This window comes from Vipera berus (assembly GCF_964194415.1).
Source record: "Vipera berus genome assembly, chromosome: 3".
NCBI classification, from domain to species: domain Eukaryota; kingdom Metazoa; phylum Chordata; class Lepidosauria; order Squamata; family Viperidae; genus Vipera; species Vipera berus.
In genome coordinates, this window is record NC_138204.1 from 141,920,879 (window position 1) to 141,939,822 (window position 18,944).

General features: G+C 36.4%; 2 protein-coding genes across 7 annotated transcripts in view; both read left to right on the forward strand.

Annotated features, from left to right (window-relative positions):
• RELCH (RAB11 binding and LisH domain, coiled-coil and HEAT repeat containing) overlaps positions 1–6,303 on the forward strand; it is a 66,513-nt gene extending 60,210 nt beyond the window's left edge. For 5 of the 6 annotated variants that reach the window (XM_081324391.1, XM_081324392.1, XM_081324393.1 and 2 more), the window contains 5 exons: positions 1,753–1,891; positions 2,017–2,133; positions 3,962–4,050; positions 4,428–4,498; positions 5,352–6,303. In XM_081324391.1, the coding sequence (XP_081180517.1) occupies positions 1,753–1,891; positions 2,017–2,133; positions 3,962–4,050; positions 4,428–4,498; positions 5,352–5,472 (537 nt within the window). In that variant the 3' untranslated portion in view covers positions 5,473–6,303. Of the gene's footprint in view, positions 1–1,752; positions 1,892–2,016; positions 2,134–3,961; positions 4,051–4,427; positions 4,499–5,351 lie in introns of those variants that run through there. The other variant, XR_014026005.1, reaches the window with a different exon arrangement.
• A 9,194-nt stretch (positions 6,304–15,497) lies between these two features.
• TNFRSF11A (TNF receptor superfamily member 11a) overlaps positions 15,498–18,944 on the forward strand; it is a gene marked incomplete at its 3' end in the record, with an annotated part of 42,288 nt that continues 38,841 nt past the window's right edge. Inside the window, exon 1 of the mRNA XM_081322815.1 lies at positions 15,498–16,192. Within this exon, the coding sequence (XP_081178941.1) occupies positions 16,130–16,192 (63 nt within the window). The 5' untranslated portion in view covers positions 15,498–16,129. The remainder of the gene's footprint in view (positions 16,193–18,944) is intronic.

Below are 18,944 nucleotides of genomic sequence, written 5' to 3' on the forward strand. Positions count from 1 at the left end.
TTTCACTTCTAGTTACCAAAGCCAATCCAGAAGGATATACTATGATTGATGTTATTAGAAGCACATGAGCCGCATCCTGCTTCCACCAGAGATCATCAACAAATGTGATCAAAACTGTTTCAATCCCATGCCCTGGTTGATTAAAAAGATCCAAAATAGTATATGATCAGGACTGTCTGTAACCCCCACACATTCACCATTAAAGATCTTCTCAAACCGATTTTACAGGGATATCTAGGCTTTACTTGACTCATGCCATGTAGCAAATCATACCTTCATAAAAAGCTTAATAGCAAGCAGTCCTCAGCTTACGACTTCCTTGGGGGGATGTGTACAACCCGGTTTCAAAGTTCCAATGGCCACCCACCCCCCAGCAGTCACATGAATGCATTTAGAACCATTTGTAATGTCCCACAGTCATGTAACTGCATTTTGCAATTGTCTTGCTTAATGACCACCACAAAAAATGTCACAAAATAGGGTCAGTCAAAGGGATGACTCCATTTACAATCATCACAAGTTACAACTGTAATGGGGATGCTCCACTATGGTTAAAAGTTGAGGACTACTTGTATGCATTATGAATCAACTTCCTTTCAAAGAGAGCATCATAGTTATCAGGATGGTGCAAACTCCTTCCTATGGTATCTGGTCATTTTTCCACATCTCATTTTCATGGCATAAAGATTAGTCTATGTATAATAGAGTTATTAAAATCTTGAAATAGTAAAGAAAGGGCACCAAATTCTGACATTGCAAATAAGTGAAATAAAATGTCGTAATTATTACTGCATGTGTCCAGAATTTATGTTGTGCTTTTTCAAAGCCACTCTTTATATTCAGGCTTACAGGCTAATAATATACATAATATAGAAGGGAAAAATAGAACGTCTAATAAGGAATGTGAACGTCCATGCCTTCCAGCCTGTTTTTGATAAAGTTAACTTGGGAGAGAGAGATTTCTTTTAAATGCACTGCCATATTATGCAGTCAAGGAGCATGGTAGAGCATGGTTACATAGATTAAGTCCCACTTTGCTATTTTTGTTTAGATATATGAAGCCTAACATATTATAGTATAAAGGTATAGTAGAAACTATATATAACAAGAAAAATAGTAGAAACTATATATAACAAGAAATGTATTAATGTTTTCATTCTTAAATTTCATTTCATAAGGTACTCAGCAAAAAAATCATTGAATGGGCAGCCCATATTTTCAAAAACTTGCGAGTTAATGAATTAAGCTGTTTCTAATGGTTAAAAAAAATATAGCAGAGTTTGCATTTGTATAATTTCAGCCTGTTCCTTATTTTCTAAAATAACATAGTAGAGGAAATGGAACTGAACATTTGTACTGAGTCATACTTGTGTGCTGAATAAGTAGTAATAGATTAGTTTAAATACATAAATATACATTTGTACCAGGGAGTTAATTACATATTGATGTTTTGTTGGGATTAATGGAATCTAGAAATTTGAAAATGGGGATTCAAGAGACATTAGTCAGCATCATTTTTTTAAAAAGTGCATATATTCTAGAGAAGGGTTTTCTACAAAGGAGATGTTGAGGGTGGGGGTTTGCTTAAGAGATAAAAGTATTAATGCTAGGGTTTTTTGTAACAATAAAAACCTGATGATGTTAATGTCAAAACAAATAAAATGGTAAAAGTCATTTTCTTTGGGGTGTTATTAATTTTTGCTTATTTCTACAATAAAGTTTTCATATCTTGTAAATATGTTCTCTTTTAAGCTTTTGGAAAGAGTCAAAATGCAGTTGGCCTCTTTTCTGGAAGATCCCCAGTACCAAGACCAACACTCTCTGCACACAGAAATAATAAAAACCTTTGGAAGAGTCGGTCCAAATGCTGAGCCAAGATTTAGAGATGAATGTGAGTTTGAATAACAAAACATAAAGACATCTGTTTTTCAGTTTGTCAACGATTATAATTTATTCTTGCACATTTTGGTGATGTTATTGATTATCTTTTTTTTTTTCAAATATTCCTCTTTCCAGTTGTTCTTCCACATTTGCATAAACTTGCCTTGGTTAATAACCAGCAAACTGCAGATTCAAAACGACTGGACATAGCTACTCATCTCTTTGAAGCCTATAGCGCACTCTCCTGTTGTTGTATCCTTGTTTGATTTGAAATTATAATTTGATATTTGTATAAACTATTGAAAAATACTCTGTCTCTTCAAAAATTGTAATATTGAGTGCAATGTTTCCATCAGGTTTTGCTGAGAATATTAAAGGCAGACAAATTAAACAGCTTTTCTGAATGGTGAAAATACTGTAGGTGTTCCAGGATAATGTTGCAGGATCCAATCTGGGTCGGTCACCGGGACCAGAGGTTTGGTCTTCCAAGCTTTCGTGCTGGAGCCCATCTTAAAGGAACTTCTCTCTAGCAGAGTATCAAACAGCTTTTAATAAGTGGACAGTCACTTAAATATGAGCCAGCAGTGTCTTGCAGCTGCCAAAAAAGCCAAAACAGTGCTAGGCTGCATTAACAGAGGGATAGAATCAAGATCACGTGAAGTGTTAATACCACTTTATAATGCCTTGGTAAGGCCACACTTGGAATACTGCATTCAGTTTTGGTCACCACAATGTAAAAAAAGATGTGGAGACTAGAAAGAGTACAGAGAAGAGCCACAAAGATGATTAGGGGACTGGAGGCTAAAACATACAAGGAACAGTTGCTGGAATTGAGTATGTCTAGTTTAATGAAGAAAAGGACGAGGGGGGACATGATAGCAGTGTTCCAATATCTCAGGGGTTGTCACAAAGAAGAGGGAGTCAAGCTATTCTCCAAAGCACCTGAAGGCAGGAAAAGAAGCAACGGATGGAAACTAACCACAGAGAGAGGCAACCTAGAACTAAGGAGAACTTCCCTAAAAGTTAGAACAATTAATCAGTGGAACAACCTGCCTCCAGAAGCGGTGAATGCTCTAACACTGGAAGTTTTTAAAAAGAGACTGGACAGCCATTTGTCTGAAATGGTATAGGGTTTCCTGCCTGAGCAGGGGGTTTGACTAGATGTAGATAATAATAAAGCCACCACATAATTTCACCCATCCCATTTTAGTCTTTGAAGACTACTAAGAACTTAAATTGCTGCAATCCATGTGCTAGCAAATGAGAAATGTCAGGAATGCAAGGTCAGCAAAATACACTTGTATTCTGAGTACAAGTTAGCCACCAGTTTGCTTCCTTGTAAAATACAAAATGCTGATTAGAACTTTTAAAGCCCTTTGAATTTGGGTTCTAGTTGTCTGTGGTACTGTGTTCTCTGCATAGAATCTGCTTGTCCTGTGCCTTTTGGCCAAGACAAAACTCTTCCAGTCTCTTCCTTCAGGAAAGGGGAAAGCCAAAGACAGATATTCTGAGTGTTGAACTCAACTCTGGAATATCTCATCCCCCAAGGTTAGAATGTCCCCCACCTATTTGTATTTAGAAAGAGAATAATTTACAAAGTGTGAAATATTTATTAATAGACCTGCTACTTGTTTCATTCAAATTTATGTTTTTATGTTACTTTGATTTCCACTGTATTTAGATTTATCAGGGTTTGTATTCACAGATTGTGTCATTGGATATAAGTCAAAGTCATTAATAGGGATGGAGGGTGCGTTTTTATATATAAATAAACAAAGTCTTAATCATAGCTAAATTCAAGACTTAGAACTGGTTTATTTCTTTTTGATTTGTTTATTTGAAAAAATGTTTTTTCTGTCCTATTAAGATTGTATTGTTGCAAATATATTGCATTTCTCAATTATTTCAAATGCTTTATTCTTTTACTAAGACAATAAAATAGTAACATTCAGAGTTAACCCTTTGAAGTTAACTAAAGATACTATGGTTTTTGCACATTATTTTCCAGTTTTGACTTGAGATGAAGGAGTTGGTAAGCCACTTTTTTTGTTTGTCGGACCTTAACTGCTTTAATTTTTAGTTATTTCAGAAGAGTTAATGATCAGTCACTTCTTACCTGGACTCAGATGTTTAAGAAATGACATGGAAGCTCTCTCACCAGAACATGAGGTGAATATGCAAGCTGCAATTTTATCTTTAATGTTTATAATGACATAAGAAATCAATATTATTAGCATAATACTGTCAAATTAGAAATATTTTTAAGATTAAGATGCAAATATTAATGCTAAAAATTGTAATTCATGAGCTTAAATTATTAGGTAAAATAAAATATATCACTGTTTGATCTTACTAGTAATGAAGCAAATCATAAATTCAGTTTTCATTAATTTTAAGCCTTGTGGCCATAATATTTCATTCATAAGATATTACCAAAAATATTGAATTGTAATGTATCTCTCAAGTTTGATTGTGTCCATTTAGAAAACGCCAATTGTCATAAATCTTCTCTTTGTTCTGAACAATTGTCCTGTCCCATATCTTAGGTAATTTTAAATTCCATGATAAAAGAGTGTGAACAGAAAGTGGAAAATAGGAGTGTTCAAGAACCACAAGGGTAAGGATTTATTTTTTTTACAAAAGGCACAAATTACATGGCAACACTATCAAAGCAGAATATTTGTATTCATTTAATAATTTTTAATTCTTTTCTGAAATGACTTGGCTAATGCAGTAGAAGAAAATTGAAAAACAGTTGTAAAAGAAAGTCAGTCATCCACACTGCTTTATTAAAATGTACTGTATAAATCCCAGTGGTAATAAGAAATAAGAAAGAAATAAGACGTAGTCCTTTTGGCTTTTGGTTTGATTTTCAAGGGACATAATGGGAAATCCAAGTTTGTTGGGAAAAATAATTTGTTTCTTGGTACCTGTAACAACTGTTCTTAAAGAGAGCCTGGAACAGCTGATCTTAAGTGATGCACTGTTTTGAGAATTAATCTGTCATTCCCCTTTCTTCTTCAGATCTTATTCTGAGCATCTAATTACATGCCAGTGCAGTTTTATGGATAAATTTTAACTAAAAACAAGTTGATTTGCAGAATTTCATCCTATATTGAGTAAATTAAAAGTTATTCAGTGATATCATTCCACAGAGGGCTTGGATTTCGTACTGAAGCAACACATAGCCTTAATTGGCAGCTGAATTTTTCATCTTGGGAAAAATCTCATTCACGTTTAGAAGCCATCATTCTATTGTCTTAATGACAAATTATTTTGATCGCAATTAAAACTTACTTGGGCTAAATAAGCCATCTTATACTAAATCTGATCCGCTGTTTAGCCTAATACTGCTGTCTTTGGGAGCAGTTTTTTTTTTAAAGTCTCGTGTCAGAGGTCTTTTTCCCCACCTACTTTAGATTGTTGTAATTGATGATGTTATAGATTAATTTACTTTTCTTTCCTCCTAGTTCTATGTCAATTGCAGCAAGCCTTGTGAGTGAAGATACCAAGACCAAGTTTCTGAATAAAATGGGCCAGTTAACCACTTCAGGTGCCATGCTGGCTAATGTATTCCAGAGGAAGAAGTAAATTGGAGTTAAGAATTAAAGAACATTACACTGAGAGACCTCATTAAGACTTGTTCCTTGTACTTGAAGTACTTGTCTTTTTATTTTCCATCTTATCTTCTTGTACTATAATTTTACTCTAATCTACAAAGATATTTGCACTGCTCTTGAATATTGCTACATATCTGTTAATTTGGGGCAAAATGTGGTTGATTATAAAACTAAATTAAGTCTGTATCAAGTCCCTGTCCTGTGTTCTTGTCTTTCCAGCATATTTTTTATATATAGTGGGGGGTTTTTAATTTCCTGATGGGTTCTTGGCTGATATCTGTATTATACATGGAACTGTCATGATGGTACTTAAAATAATGTAAATTTGAAGTCACCGTTATAAAGTAATAAAAGTGGAGATTACTTATGTATTTAACTTATAAGAGGGATAATGCAGAGCTTTTTTAATGTTTCTAAAATGAAAGGTAAGAGCCACCAGCACTGATTCCTGGATTGTTTTTGTAAGTTATTATATATTTGAATTACAGAAGTGAATGGAGGATATAATGTACCACGGAATTCCTTGCACTACTAGTACTACAATAGATTCCAGAACAAATGAATACAACAGATTTTTTTAAATGTCTCTCAAACATGTATTGGCATTTTCAATGTGTATAAAACAGCTTAGTATTAACCTTTCTGCAAGACAGTTTGTACTGGGAAAGGGAGGAGGAATAAATAGTGCAAACTTAATCATATGTACCTTAATGAAAGCCATATTGATTTCAATGAAGGTTTCTTTCATATGAGTGAGTCTAATATTGCCTTCTTAGAATAAAGTTTAAGTGATACTGCTCTACATAAATGCTTCAAGCCAACATCGTGTTTCTGCATATTACAGCTTGTGTGTTTGTAGTGTGTCCATGCTAAAGTAACATCTACTTAAATATTCTTCCAAAAAAATAATTGACATAGAACATTCTGGGCAGTACATAAGGTAAACATATTTATAGGATATTAGGCAGAAGGACTGGTTACAACAGTAAGAGATGGCTAGCATTTTGTTTAACTTGGGTTTTAAATCTTGCAAGGATGAAAGAAAATGTGTCATCCGATGCCCCAAGTAGCACAGAAGTGACTGAAAGCAATAATTTATTAAATTTTAAATGCAATGCCATATAATATTCTCTTTAAAATCCTGGTATTTTTTAAAATTGCAACTGTAATGATCTTCTATCCTTTTCAGAAGTGAATTAATCTAAGCCCACCCAATGTTTCATAACTCTATAAATATCCAGATGCAAATTCTGTCCACTATATAGCTTTCACCCTTCCTACATTTTCTCCACAATACCGTACATATTTTGTAAATATGCATGCACATACACATTCTTTTCAAAAATAAAAAAGACATTACCTAATGCTGTGCCTATTTTAATGAAGTTATTACTTTAGTGTTAAATCTGGGGTAGAGACAAACAGACCTGAAACTCTTGTAGAATCCCAGTATAAGTATCAGTAGATCTGTTATACACGTGGTCAAGCTCAATCCCAATGTTATTCTTTTTTTTAAATAAATTGTGATTAACACACTTTCAACAATTAATCTTGGAAAGAAATGCCACAAATATCCTTAGCCCATTGCCAGATTAAAATTCCCATCATTTCCATCCACCAGTGTCCAAAACTATTTCTGGGTAGAGCTGATAGAAGTTGCATTCTAGATTCTGTGAAAGGTAGCAGGTCAGGCAAGCTTGCCTTATCATATACTCTGGGATTCCTTATGCTGAGAAGTAGGAAAATATTAATTAAAACTTGTCTAAAAGAACTGTACTAGGCTGGATTGCATCTGGAGTATTTTTACATTCTCAATATACCTTCATCAGAAGAGAGTATGCATTTGGAAAAGAATAGGTCTTGCATTTAAAGTGCAAATATAATACCCATTTGGAAATCAGGTGATGATGAATGATGAATGGGTATTCACCTCACTATCTGCCAATTGTACTAACTGTATTGCAAATGGTGTCTTAGTAGACCATCTGATAATGAAATCCTGGCGCATTCCAGAAGAAGTAGACGTGGCTAATTCTCCTGTTCTTTCTTGAGTTAAATAAAATGTTTTGCATACCTGTTTTGTATGTTTATTTAAAGAATTCTAAGTGATTTGGCATTTTTGAAGGGTATTGACATTTAATATTTGAACATTTAATGTTCATGTAACAGTTTGTTTTTTTTATCAAATACATTCCATTTCATTTTTTAAAAATCCATTATATAAATACATATTTTTAAAGTATAAATAAGTGCTGAAATTTCTCCTTGCAGCCATTGCCTAATCCCATTTAACTACTGTATAGCTTTTCATTCACATCACTGCGGTAACAACCATACTGTATATGTCACTACTGTGCCACATGAGGGATAGAATTATTTGTTCTGCTCATCAAGTCGATTAGCGAAAACGTCTCTTCCATACTTTAGATGTCAGGATTTCCAACCCAGAAAATCCTATATATGGATTGCTGGGAATTGGATGGCATATAATTTTAATACGTTGTTCTTTCAGATTTTTCAAAAAATAATATAGTTATGACATATTTGCATATTATAGGCTGACAAATATATTCTAGAAATTATATGAGCTTTTCTGGAACTTTTGATAGGCATATTATCTGCAACAGCTTCAAGAGGGTACATCAAAATATGGTAGGATTATTGCAAATATTGCCTAGTACCGGGGTTCCCAACCGGGGTTGCAAGATGATATTCCAGGGGGTGTTAAAACTTGGGTTTAGAAGTTTCAAAATTATAGTGTGTGCATAATTTGTTGCTGTTATTTTGAACTTTTGAAAGGGGTGCCAGAATATATCAGAAGCATTCTAGGGGTGTGGGGTATAGAAAAGGTTGGGAACAGCTGGCTTAGTATCCTTAAGTAGCTATAATTTTAAATATACATGCACATTTCATAAGTTGCGATCCAAGACAAAGTAGTATGTAGAGGCCAACTTTACTAATTGTTGGCCAAGCAAATATCGCTTTGGAGAATACAAAGTAACAAGATTTCTTTTAATCCTTTAGTACCAGAGTAGCTAGGGCTTTAGATTAAAACCAACAGCTTAAATTCACCTGCTACTTTATAAGTAGCCACTGCAGCACTATGAAAATCAATCATTATAGTGTATAATTCCACTTAGCTAACCCATTTAACATTATGACAGATATGTTCTGCACCAGTTACACCTATCCCATGCGGGATACTGTGGTAATCAAACCCTGAGGCTACTAAGACATAGATTAATAAAGTGGAGGATACTACTCCAGGTAGCATTGTACCTGGTGCCAAGAAAATAAAAGCATAGAGCACAGAATGGTTCTTCAGTACATCATCTTCCTAATCCCAGGTTTCAAATGAGCTGGTCATACTTCAATTAGATTTAGGTTTTGCTTGTGGGTGCCCATCCAATCCAGCATAATCCCTCCTAATTAAGATGGGAAGGAGAGAGAAAAGTTAGTAACATACTGATAACGTGTTCCAAATCTTAACAGCTTCATAATAGACACTGAAGAAGAGCCATATTAGTCTATACATTTGATAAATCTAAAATAGTCAAAGATTATTTTATATCAATCCTCCACTGGCACATAGCTTTGTGCCATATAATTGGAAAGATGGAAAACAAAGTTTTTTGGAGTTTCACAAGTGACTTTTGGGGAGAGGTCAAGTCAATTATGTAAATGGAAAAGAATAAAATGATTATACAGGTTCTTCCCCAAACCAAATTCAAGTATTATCCGCCATTCTGTGAGCCAGGAGAAAACTATTCCAGCATAAAAATTGCCCCCCCCCCATTGATAATCCCTGTCCTGTCACAGGAATCATGCTGGCAAGCAGTGTTGTCCCTATGATGCAAAAGGCACATCAAGGATGAACATTAGTGGATACCTCCAGGTGTATTTAGTTTTTCTCCCAAAAGTAACCAACTGGTGAGAAAATTTCAATCCTCTTTTCAACCTGGGCTAGAGGTAGGGCTAGTGTGGAAGCAAGTTTTGACATGCAGTTAAAAGTCGGTTTAGACAGTGGTCAAAACACATTCTGGTTTCGCACAAGTGTTCTGCAGAGATAGACCACCTAATTATTTTATCACCTGAAGACACATAGAAAATTGTGCTGTGAAGCAGAATAAAAAGAGAGGTCGATCTAGGTGTCTAAGCAACAGATTGGTGCAGAGATCTAGTAGGCACAAAAGGAGGAAGTTTAAAAGAACTGGCTCCCTTCCATAACTAAAGCAGAACAGCTCTGGAATATCAAAGGGGAAATGATGTGCCTGCACCAGTCTAATGGAGTCAGTAGGTGCCAGCCATATCCCCGCCCCACTCTCCGCTCCCCAATGGTAATCTGAATTCCTTTGACAAAATGGTGAACTGTGTTACAAATCTTGTTTTGGGATAAGGGGCAAAACATTATTTTTACAGCTAAGAACAGCTTAAGGCACCTCCAACTTAAGTCAGCTTCATCTGAGACACACACACACACACCAATGAGGGCAACAAGATGAGGAGACAGAAGAAAACAAAGACTGTTCGGACATGTTAGAGGTGAGGCAGCTGCGGTTTCAATAACCATGACAAGAGTTTTATAACTCAGTTACCTCTGCTTGTCCAAAGATCACTGCTGTAGGTAGAAGACTGAAATATGGCTTTATAAACAGTACTACATAAAATTGAAACTCTTGTCTTTCAAGCAGAGTACATTCTACCAAGGGTAGCATTTTCTTTCTGGATGTCAAAGTGTATTTTTTTCTGCCAAAAGTCATAGTTATTGAATTTCTGTGTGGCTATTGAGGAAAGACTGTACAAACATTCATTCTAGTTAATGTTTAATACCTAAGCGTTTCTGTTCAAATTAAAGTTACAGTATATGTGTTCTAAGTGCTATGGTGTTTGTTATGTAATATCAAGCCATTTTTACATCAAATATACAAAAGTAGATTGCAAAAATATTTCTTAAGTCTCTAAGGAGCACTCAGCATTTCACTTCACAGGTCACTTATCTGCAGTTGGAGGAGAAATTAATATTTTGCATGGCAATGGCAAAACCTATACAGCTCTGGAAGCCCACAGAATAAACAGTATATGGTGGCGTAGATTGGCTCCAGATTGGCAAATGAGTGAGGCAAGGTTGTAAACTCTCTTCTTATTTATTCAACCTATGTGGAGAATGCTGTATGTATCGAGGGCAGCTGGATTGGAAGAACTTGAGTGTGATTTTAAAAGTGAAGGAAGAAACATCAATAATCTGCACTGTGCTGACAACACTACCCTGACAGCTGAAAATGCAGAGGATTTGCAAGCTTTAGTAAGAAGCAGAATGAAAAGTTAATCCAAGATTAACTTAATATAAAGACCAAACAAATGACAAGTAATATAAGGTAATCTCTAATATAAGGTAAGATCTGCCCCTCCCTCCTGTCCTGAAGTCTGAAGATCTGGTTCTGCTGGTTGCCCTGGAGATCAGATGGGGGAATTCCATGCTGGAGGTGGCTGCTGGATTGATGACAGAATCTATCTCACCCCTTGCTCTCCACCCATCCATCTTTTTTTGTTATCATATTGAGGTATTCTCATGTTGTTTTCCACTGTTTATTTTATTCTATTGTTTTACTTCTGTTTACCCTTTCCCCCCCCATTTCTTTTTATTGTTGTAAGCTGCCTAGAGTAGACCCATGGTGAGATAGGTGGCAAATAAATTTAACGAAATATTAGGGCGATCAGCCGTAGACTCGAAAATGAAGACACTGAAGTGATCAATAGCATCTGCGTTTTAGAATCGACTAGTAACAGCAAAGAAAACTGTATTGAAGAAATATGATGCAGACTAGCATCATTATATTGGGCATAATTATTTAATTCTTTTTAACTCTTTTTTAACTTTTGTATTTACATTTTGATATTTATTGCCCTGTACACCGCCCTGAGTCCTTTGGGAGAAGGGCGGTATAAAAATTTAATAAATAAAATAAATAAATAAATAAAGCCTTGGAAAAAATATTCAGATGCCTGGTTGCATTTATACTTAGAACAATCAGAACACAGAACATAGAATAACAGAATTGGATGGGACTGTGCAGGTCATCTACCATGCAGGCAATAGTTTTCCTTTTAACACTCTATAGAAGCAAAAAAGAAGGACTTTGAAGAAACAAGGAGCATATTGAACACGTTCAAATTTAGGTGTTGAATGACTTGTCTTAGTTTATTATGGATAACCAAGAGAACAAACCAATAAATCACAAAACAAATCTCAAGTGAGTTTTCTCACTTGAGGCACAATGACAAGGATCAAATTATCATATTTTGGACACATTAAGCAAATGCATACTTTGGAAACATCTGTAATGCTGGGGAAAGTGGAAAGAAAGAGAAGAAAAAAGATGATTTCCAAGGTGGATGGACTCAGTGGACACACTATATAGAAGACCTGAAGGACCAAGTTCAGGATAGATCCTCCTGGAGAAAATCTATGTGGTTGCTGAATCAACACCGTAATCAATCAGCTGTCAATGAGGTAAAGTATTTTTTCAGCAAGACCCGCCCTGTCTTTTTTTGTTTTTTTTTAAATTCCATTTATATCCCGCCCTTCTCCGAAGACTCAAGGCGGCTTACAAGCTTAGCAGTAGCCTTCATTCTATGTATATGCCTGCTTATTAGGGCTTTCACACACACCCCAGCGGCATTATTACAAAGTCAGCTTAATTGCCCCCAACAATCTGGGTCCTCATTTTACCTACCTCGGAAGGATGGAAGGCTGAGTCAACCTTGAGCCTTGTTCTAATAAAAATATTTTTTTTGAATTGTATCAAACATTCTCACATAATTTGGCCTCTGAAACATTACATTAATAGCTCAGCAAGTGAAGTATTTTGCAGGCGAGATAGTTTACATTTAATTTTATAAACTAATAATATGCTTCAAAGTTGGGGAAAGGAATCACAGTTCAAATGTCAAGGGTCTCTGCCATATTTTATAATCAGGGGCACTTGGTGATATATTAAAACAGTAGCTATGATTTTTTGAAAATTAGGAAGAATAATCAAACGATAAATTTAAGCTTTTGAATAACTTCCTTCTTTTTCCCACAATTTGAAAAACTGATGAGTGAAGAAAAACTTAACTGCAAAAGGCAGTAAAACGTATTTTTTCTACGACAACTGTTAAGATACAAAAGAGTCTGTTATGTCACATTTCTCCTGAAGTTTACAGAATATAGAATATAGTTTAGCCATAGAATTCTGTTTCCAAACAATATGCTTAATAATAAATGTAAGATTAATGGTGCTTTATTTTGTATATTATATTGCCTGTCCTTAGTAATTTGAATAATTTTCTCATTTATCTAAAAACAGATATATTTAACACTGTAAAGCTGTTGAATAGAAAAGTGCACTGATTTAAGAGAAGCAAATTGTATTATGAAAATTAGAATCAACTGGACAAAATAACAAAATAATGCAAATTGTAGTCAGATCTCAGAATTCAACATTTTGGGAACTAAATGGCTTCTGTTAGTCAAAATTTATTTTTTATCTTTAAATCAAAACATTAGTGTTTGTTATAATGCTAAGTTTATATTTAAGCTAAGGATCGTTTACAGATGGTACCCCTGTTATATGCTTTCTAGGTTTTTCTCAAAATTACTTCCTTAACAATATCATGTTTATCATACTGCTCTGTGTGGGAATATTGAGAGGCATGCTTATAATTGTACAATTAATATTATATAATCATTACTGATATGGAAAAGACGAAGCTGAGGCCATTGATATTAATCATGGCATAGGGTTCTATGTTAAAGCAATGAATCCATAACACTAGCCTACCTCTAAGATTACATTAGCTTCCCTATGTCCCATGATCCTCGTCTGTGAACATTTATTGGAGCAACACTACAAAACCTGTATCTCATTCAGGCCTCATTCCACCTCCCACAGAAGCCTCTTGATATAGATTTACTCCAACAGGTGACCATGTTCCATTCCTGGACTCTGATCAAAACCAAGAAAGCCCCACCATTTTCATTGGCATTTTAATTACAATTAATATGTAAAGCAAAATGTACAAAGGTTATGGATACTTCTTTAGAATATTGAAATTAGACTTGGAAAAATATTAAAAGTATCTACAGTCAGTAATCTAAAAAAAATTAGGTGTATATAACTCTAGTTCAAAATGAGAGTCACAGACTAAATTAGGGTTGAGCAACTAATAGGTTTAAATTGCAGAATCATCTGAGTATGTAAAAAAGAGGAAGACATTGACACTGTTCAAACTGCAATTCTGGGAACTTCATTGGAAGTAGCCTGAGTCAGAAAATACTCATACTCTATCCAAAGTACCGAATAAATTAGTATGCATGTGAAAGAAGCATCTAAACTATTTGTTATGACCAGTGCTTTTTTGTAAAAGAAAAAGGTGCCGGAACTCACACATGTCATACAACCTGCCTTGCCTACCCTACAAGGTTCCATCCAAAAAAGGTGCCGGAACTCCGTTCTGAGCGTTCTATGAGAAAAAAAGCCCTGACTGAATATGTGTCTTGCATGTGTATATACATACAGAGATGTCAATCTATGTGGGATATGCTTGAAACATTAATCCATCACTGTCTGGTGTGGTGGCAGCAGTGCCTCAGATAGAAAGTCCATACAGAGATCGGTAAGGACAGCCGAGAAGATCATAGGAAGCTCGCTTCCTGGTATTCAGGATGCTGCTTATAAATGCTATGTGCTTATTGCTCAAAGCATTGATAGCAATCCCATACAACCACTTTACGGTCTGTTTCTGTTACTCCCCTTTAGGAGGAGGTTTTGAAGTATTTCTAGCAGGACTACCCGATTCTGTAATAGCTTTGTTCCTTATGCCATTCGTCTGGTAAAGATATTTTTCTCACCATGCACATGTATACATAACCCAAACTAGACTGTTGTTTCTCTGTATCATATAATATATGTAGGTATATGCATAATTCTGCATTTATTTATTTATTTTTGTCATATTTATGTAGCGTATATTGGAGGTGATGGTCCTTTGAGAGCTGAATGCAATTAAATTTTATTTTAATGTATGCCGATTAGTGTACATTCAAAGTGACAATAAAGTTATTATTCTATTCTATTCTATTCATTAAATATAGACTAATCAATTAAAGACTTCATGTGGAAACAAATATCCTTACACAAGCTGCAAATTCTCCCTCTTAGGAAGCTTCACCCTCTCACTCAAGGATATAGTCAACAGCTACCTTAAATAATTGGTGATTCTTAGTTATCTAATGAAGTGCATTAAGGCCAGCAGTGACCATCATACAGTGTATTTCAGATGATTATCTTCCCCTTCTTCATTAATGGTGCTTGTGAGAAAGCAAAATCTACCTGTCCCTCAAAATATGGCCCTAACTGGAAAGCAACAAAAAATCTTTCAAAGGTCTGAGAGACAGTAAAGAAAATCACTTTGTACCACAGACAGATCAGGAGATAATGCAGAGACAACCTACAGCCAGAGACCATTTCATTATTTTTGTGCTTGAGGAAAACAATCCAAAGAACATCAACTCGTCAGACCTCATCAACAAATGGATGTTACCCTTTAACAATAGGCTGGGTTTATCTCCCCTTTTATTGGCAGAGGCAGACCAGAGTCAGAGGGCAGAAGTGGAAATAATGGAAAAGCAAAGGGCAGTAACGGAACTGCAGAACATATGGTGGCCATATTCTTTTATTTTATTTTGAAAAAAAGGGAAAGCTCAATTGGAGCTGGCAACTAGTGAGACTTTGAACGAAACTCAATCAGAATAGAGCTGGAAGGGACCTTGGAGGTCTTCTAATCCAACCCCCCTGTTCCAGCAGGAGACCTTATACCATCTCTCAGACAGGTGGCTCGTCCAGTCTCTCCTTAAAAACCTCCAGTGACGAAACACCCACAATTTCTGAAGGCAAAAGCTGTTCCTCTGGTTAATTGTTCTCACTGTGAGGAAGTTTCTCCTTCGTTCCAGGTTGCTTCTCTCCTTGCCTTGGTTCCCCTCCGTTGTTCCTTGCCTTGCCTTCTGGTGCTCTGGAAAATAAGTCGACCCCCTCTTCTTTGTGGCAGCCCCTCAAATCCTGGAATGCTGCTATGATGTCAACCTTGCTAGCTGGTGGCTTCAGCTTCCTTCTTCTCCTCCTTCTCCTCCTTCTTCAGAAGAAGGAAGCTGAAGCCACCAGCCTGATGATGATGGATGGGATTTCATCGAAACGTTGCTCTTACACCTTCAACTCTACGTGGGGGAAAGCCCGAATGACCAAAGATATATATAACACGCCCTGAGTCTTCGGAGAAGGGCGGGATATAAATGGAATTAAAATAAAAAAAATACAAAATAAATAAAATACACACACACACACACACACACACACACACACACACACATATGGCACCTGACAGGGAAAACTCCGCCTTCGTCCTCCAAACCAAGCGCGGCCACTGGAGCCCTTCAGGAAACCCGCACGGGCCACTGAAGCCGAGGAGGCGGGCTCCCCCTCCCGCCTTCCTCTCTTCGGTCGGGGCTGGCGCTCGAGCCAAGGGAGAAGCAGTTCGGCGCCTGGGCTTGTGGGAATTTCTCTCCGCTCAGCCTCGGCGATTCTACCAACATGGCAATCCCGCGGAGCTGCTGGCTGCTGCTTGTTCTCGCCAGTGTGGTGCCTGACGTGCAGGTAAGGACGAACGGAGGTGTGCGCGCGTGTGTGTGTGTGTGTGTGTGTGTGTGGTTTTTTTTTGTCTTCCTCGCACCTCCTCGATCGAGCTCCCACTGGGTTGATTGTATTTTGGCGGCCGGCCGTTTCGAAAGCTTCCTTACAAGCGGCTTCCCAAACGCACAGAAGACCAGTCCGCTTTCCTGAGGTCTTCATTGGAAATAGCGCGAGTTTGTATTGCGAGCGTGGGGTCGGTCTTTCTTTACATTGATTAAGATTGATTATGTGCCGCCGAGGTAACATAGCAGACTTGGAGGGGGGGGGGGCTTTACATTGGCACCCAAGGTATTGCTGTGGGAAACCTGGCAAGGGTGGGCTGTACCTGTATATGGTGCAAATAACAGCGAGATAGATAGATGATAGATAGATAGATAGATAGATAGATAGATAGATAGATAGATAGATAGATAGATAGATGATAGATAGATAGATAGATAGATAGATAGATAGATAGATAGATAGATAGATGATAGATAGATAGATAGATAGATAGATAGATAGATAGATAGATAGATAGATAGATAGATAGATAGATAGATAGATAGATTAGATAGATAGATAGATAGATAGATGATGGATGGACGGACCTTTACTGTCATTTTTTACTGTGGGCACAATGGCACACATTAAAAATGAAATTTAGTTGCCTACTCTCAAACTGTACACATACATAACACACATTTAAACATACTATATACCAGGGGTCCCCAATCCCTGGTCCGTGGACCAGTACCGGGCTGCGGCATGCCAGCAACTGGTCCGTGGGATGCAAGCCGAACACAAAACCATGCACCCTCTGGTCCACGGAAAAACCTCTCCCCATGGAACCGGTCCCTGGTGCCCAAAATTTGGGGGACCTCTGCTATATATTATATTCAACCATCTTGAATACATAATGGAAGGAGGAAGCTTTAATGTTCACAAGGTTAATACTGTCTGAAACAAAACTATGACTGAATCTGGATGTTCTGCTTCAGATACCACAAGGCCTCCTCCCAGAAGGTAACAAAGAAAACAGGTCTTGAAGAGGATATGTAGTGTCCCATGCTCCCACTGAACTCCTGTCTTGCTTTTGCATAGATCCTTATAGGTAAGGTAAAAGTGGGAGAAATCATTGCATTTAAGTCCTACTGTCATTAATGGGACTTAAAGCAGTAATTGTTAGCTTTTCCCATTGGTTTCAACGGATCTCAGCTAACTACATCTGGGCAATCAGTTCCATATTGTATGATATTAGTGCTGGTATCCTAAACAAATATTCTGTGAAATAAACTCTAGTGGATAGTTGCACACACTGTACAAAACCGTAATTTTGGCTTGTTCATTTCAGCCTCATGTGCTGTGCAAACCTTGCTATAATGGTTTGCCATCCATCATTGATGGTTAAGCATGTTGTGCACATGAAAGCAATTGATTATGTATTATTTAAGAAACTAGCTCAGCAAAGTATGAGAACCAGGTCACTAAGTTGAATGGAATTAATTTGAATGCTCAAATTGGCCTTTCTTCCAGTTATTGTAAAGGTAGAGGAGTGGATTAGAAGTGGGGAGAGGGGGAGAAATAATTTCTTCTGGCTGGACTGCCTCCTTCTTCAGATAGACCCTACGTGCTGTGTATGGAGACACAAATAGTATAAACCAATTAGGAAAAAAAAACTAAGGATTTGAACTCAAATGAATCAAATAAGCACAGATTTATTCCAGCAAATCAAAAGCCCTCTTCCGCAGAAACATATATTCTGCAAAGAGTAGCATAATAAGCTTCAGAGAATTTTAAAAAAAAGAAATCAGTCTTTTTAAGGTTTCCAATTTCCTTCAGCTCTCATGTTAAAACCTCATGCTAGTGTTTTTACTTCAGTAAGTTTTGAAGTTAGAAGAAAAATAAGCCATTCCTAGCCATCTTTCTCTGGATATGTGCACCCTGTAAAGCTTTATAGTGAAAGATTACAGTATTGCAGAATATAATTTGCACATGATGAAAAATAGTGTATTAGAATGCATACAAAGCACAGCTATCCACTCACTGTACTCATGTTTGTGTTTTCAAACCTTCATTGGGAACACTGTATAGTTCACCCAGCAGTGGTTTTCACTCCTACCAGTCTTTAGGAACAGATTTCCAGCTGGAAAAGTCTCTGCTGATGTGGTTTTCACCACTTCCCTTGGGAAGCTACCCTGTAAACTAAACTCTGTATTTAAACATTAAGATTTTATATATATATATATATATATGGGTGAGTCTCTTGTTTCATTCTCACTGAGGTTTGACTGTATTAGTCTCAGCTACATCACAATCATTTTTTAAAAAAATAGATGTGATTTTTATTGTTTTAAAATGTTCAAGAAGTAGTTTGAGCAGCCCTGGATTGAATGTGATAATCTGCAAGAAATTCAGAAGAAATCAAAGTTATTCTTCTGTAAAGGTCAGGTTTATACAATATTAAACACTTTTGTGCTTCTTAAGTGTAGTAGAAGTCAACTCACAACAGTATATAGTAGTGCTACTAGTTTAGCATGTACTGTGAATCAGGAAGTAATTGTGTTCACCTCTCCTATTAATATTGCCGATAACTATACTGTACATCACATGTAGCCACCTATCTGTAATATATCTCAGCAGTATTTCTTATCCTCTCAAGAGTCAGTACTGGACCAATATACTCTATATTGTTCTGGAAAGACATATAATGAGTATGAAGTATGAAGATTCAAGG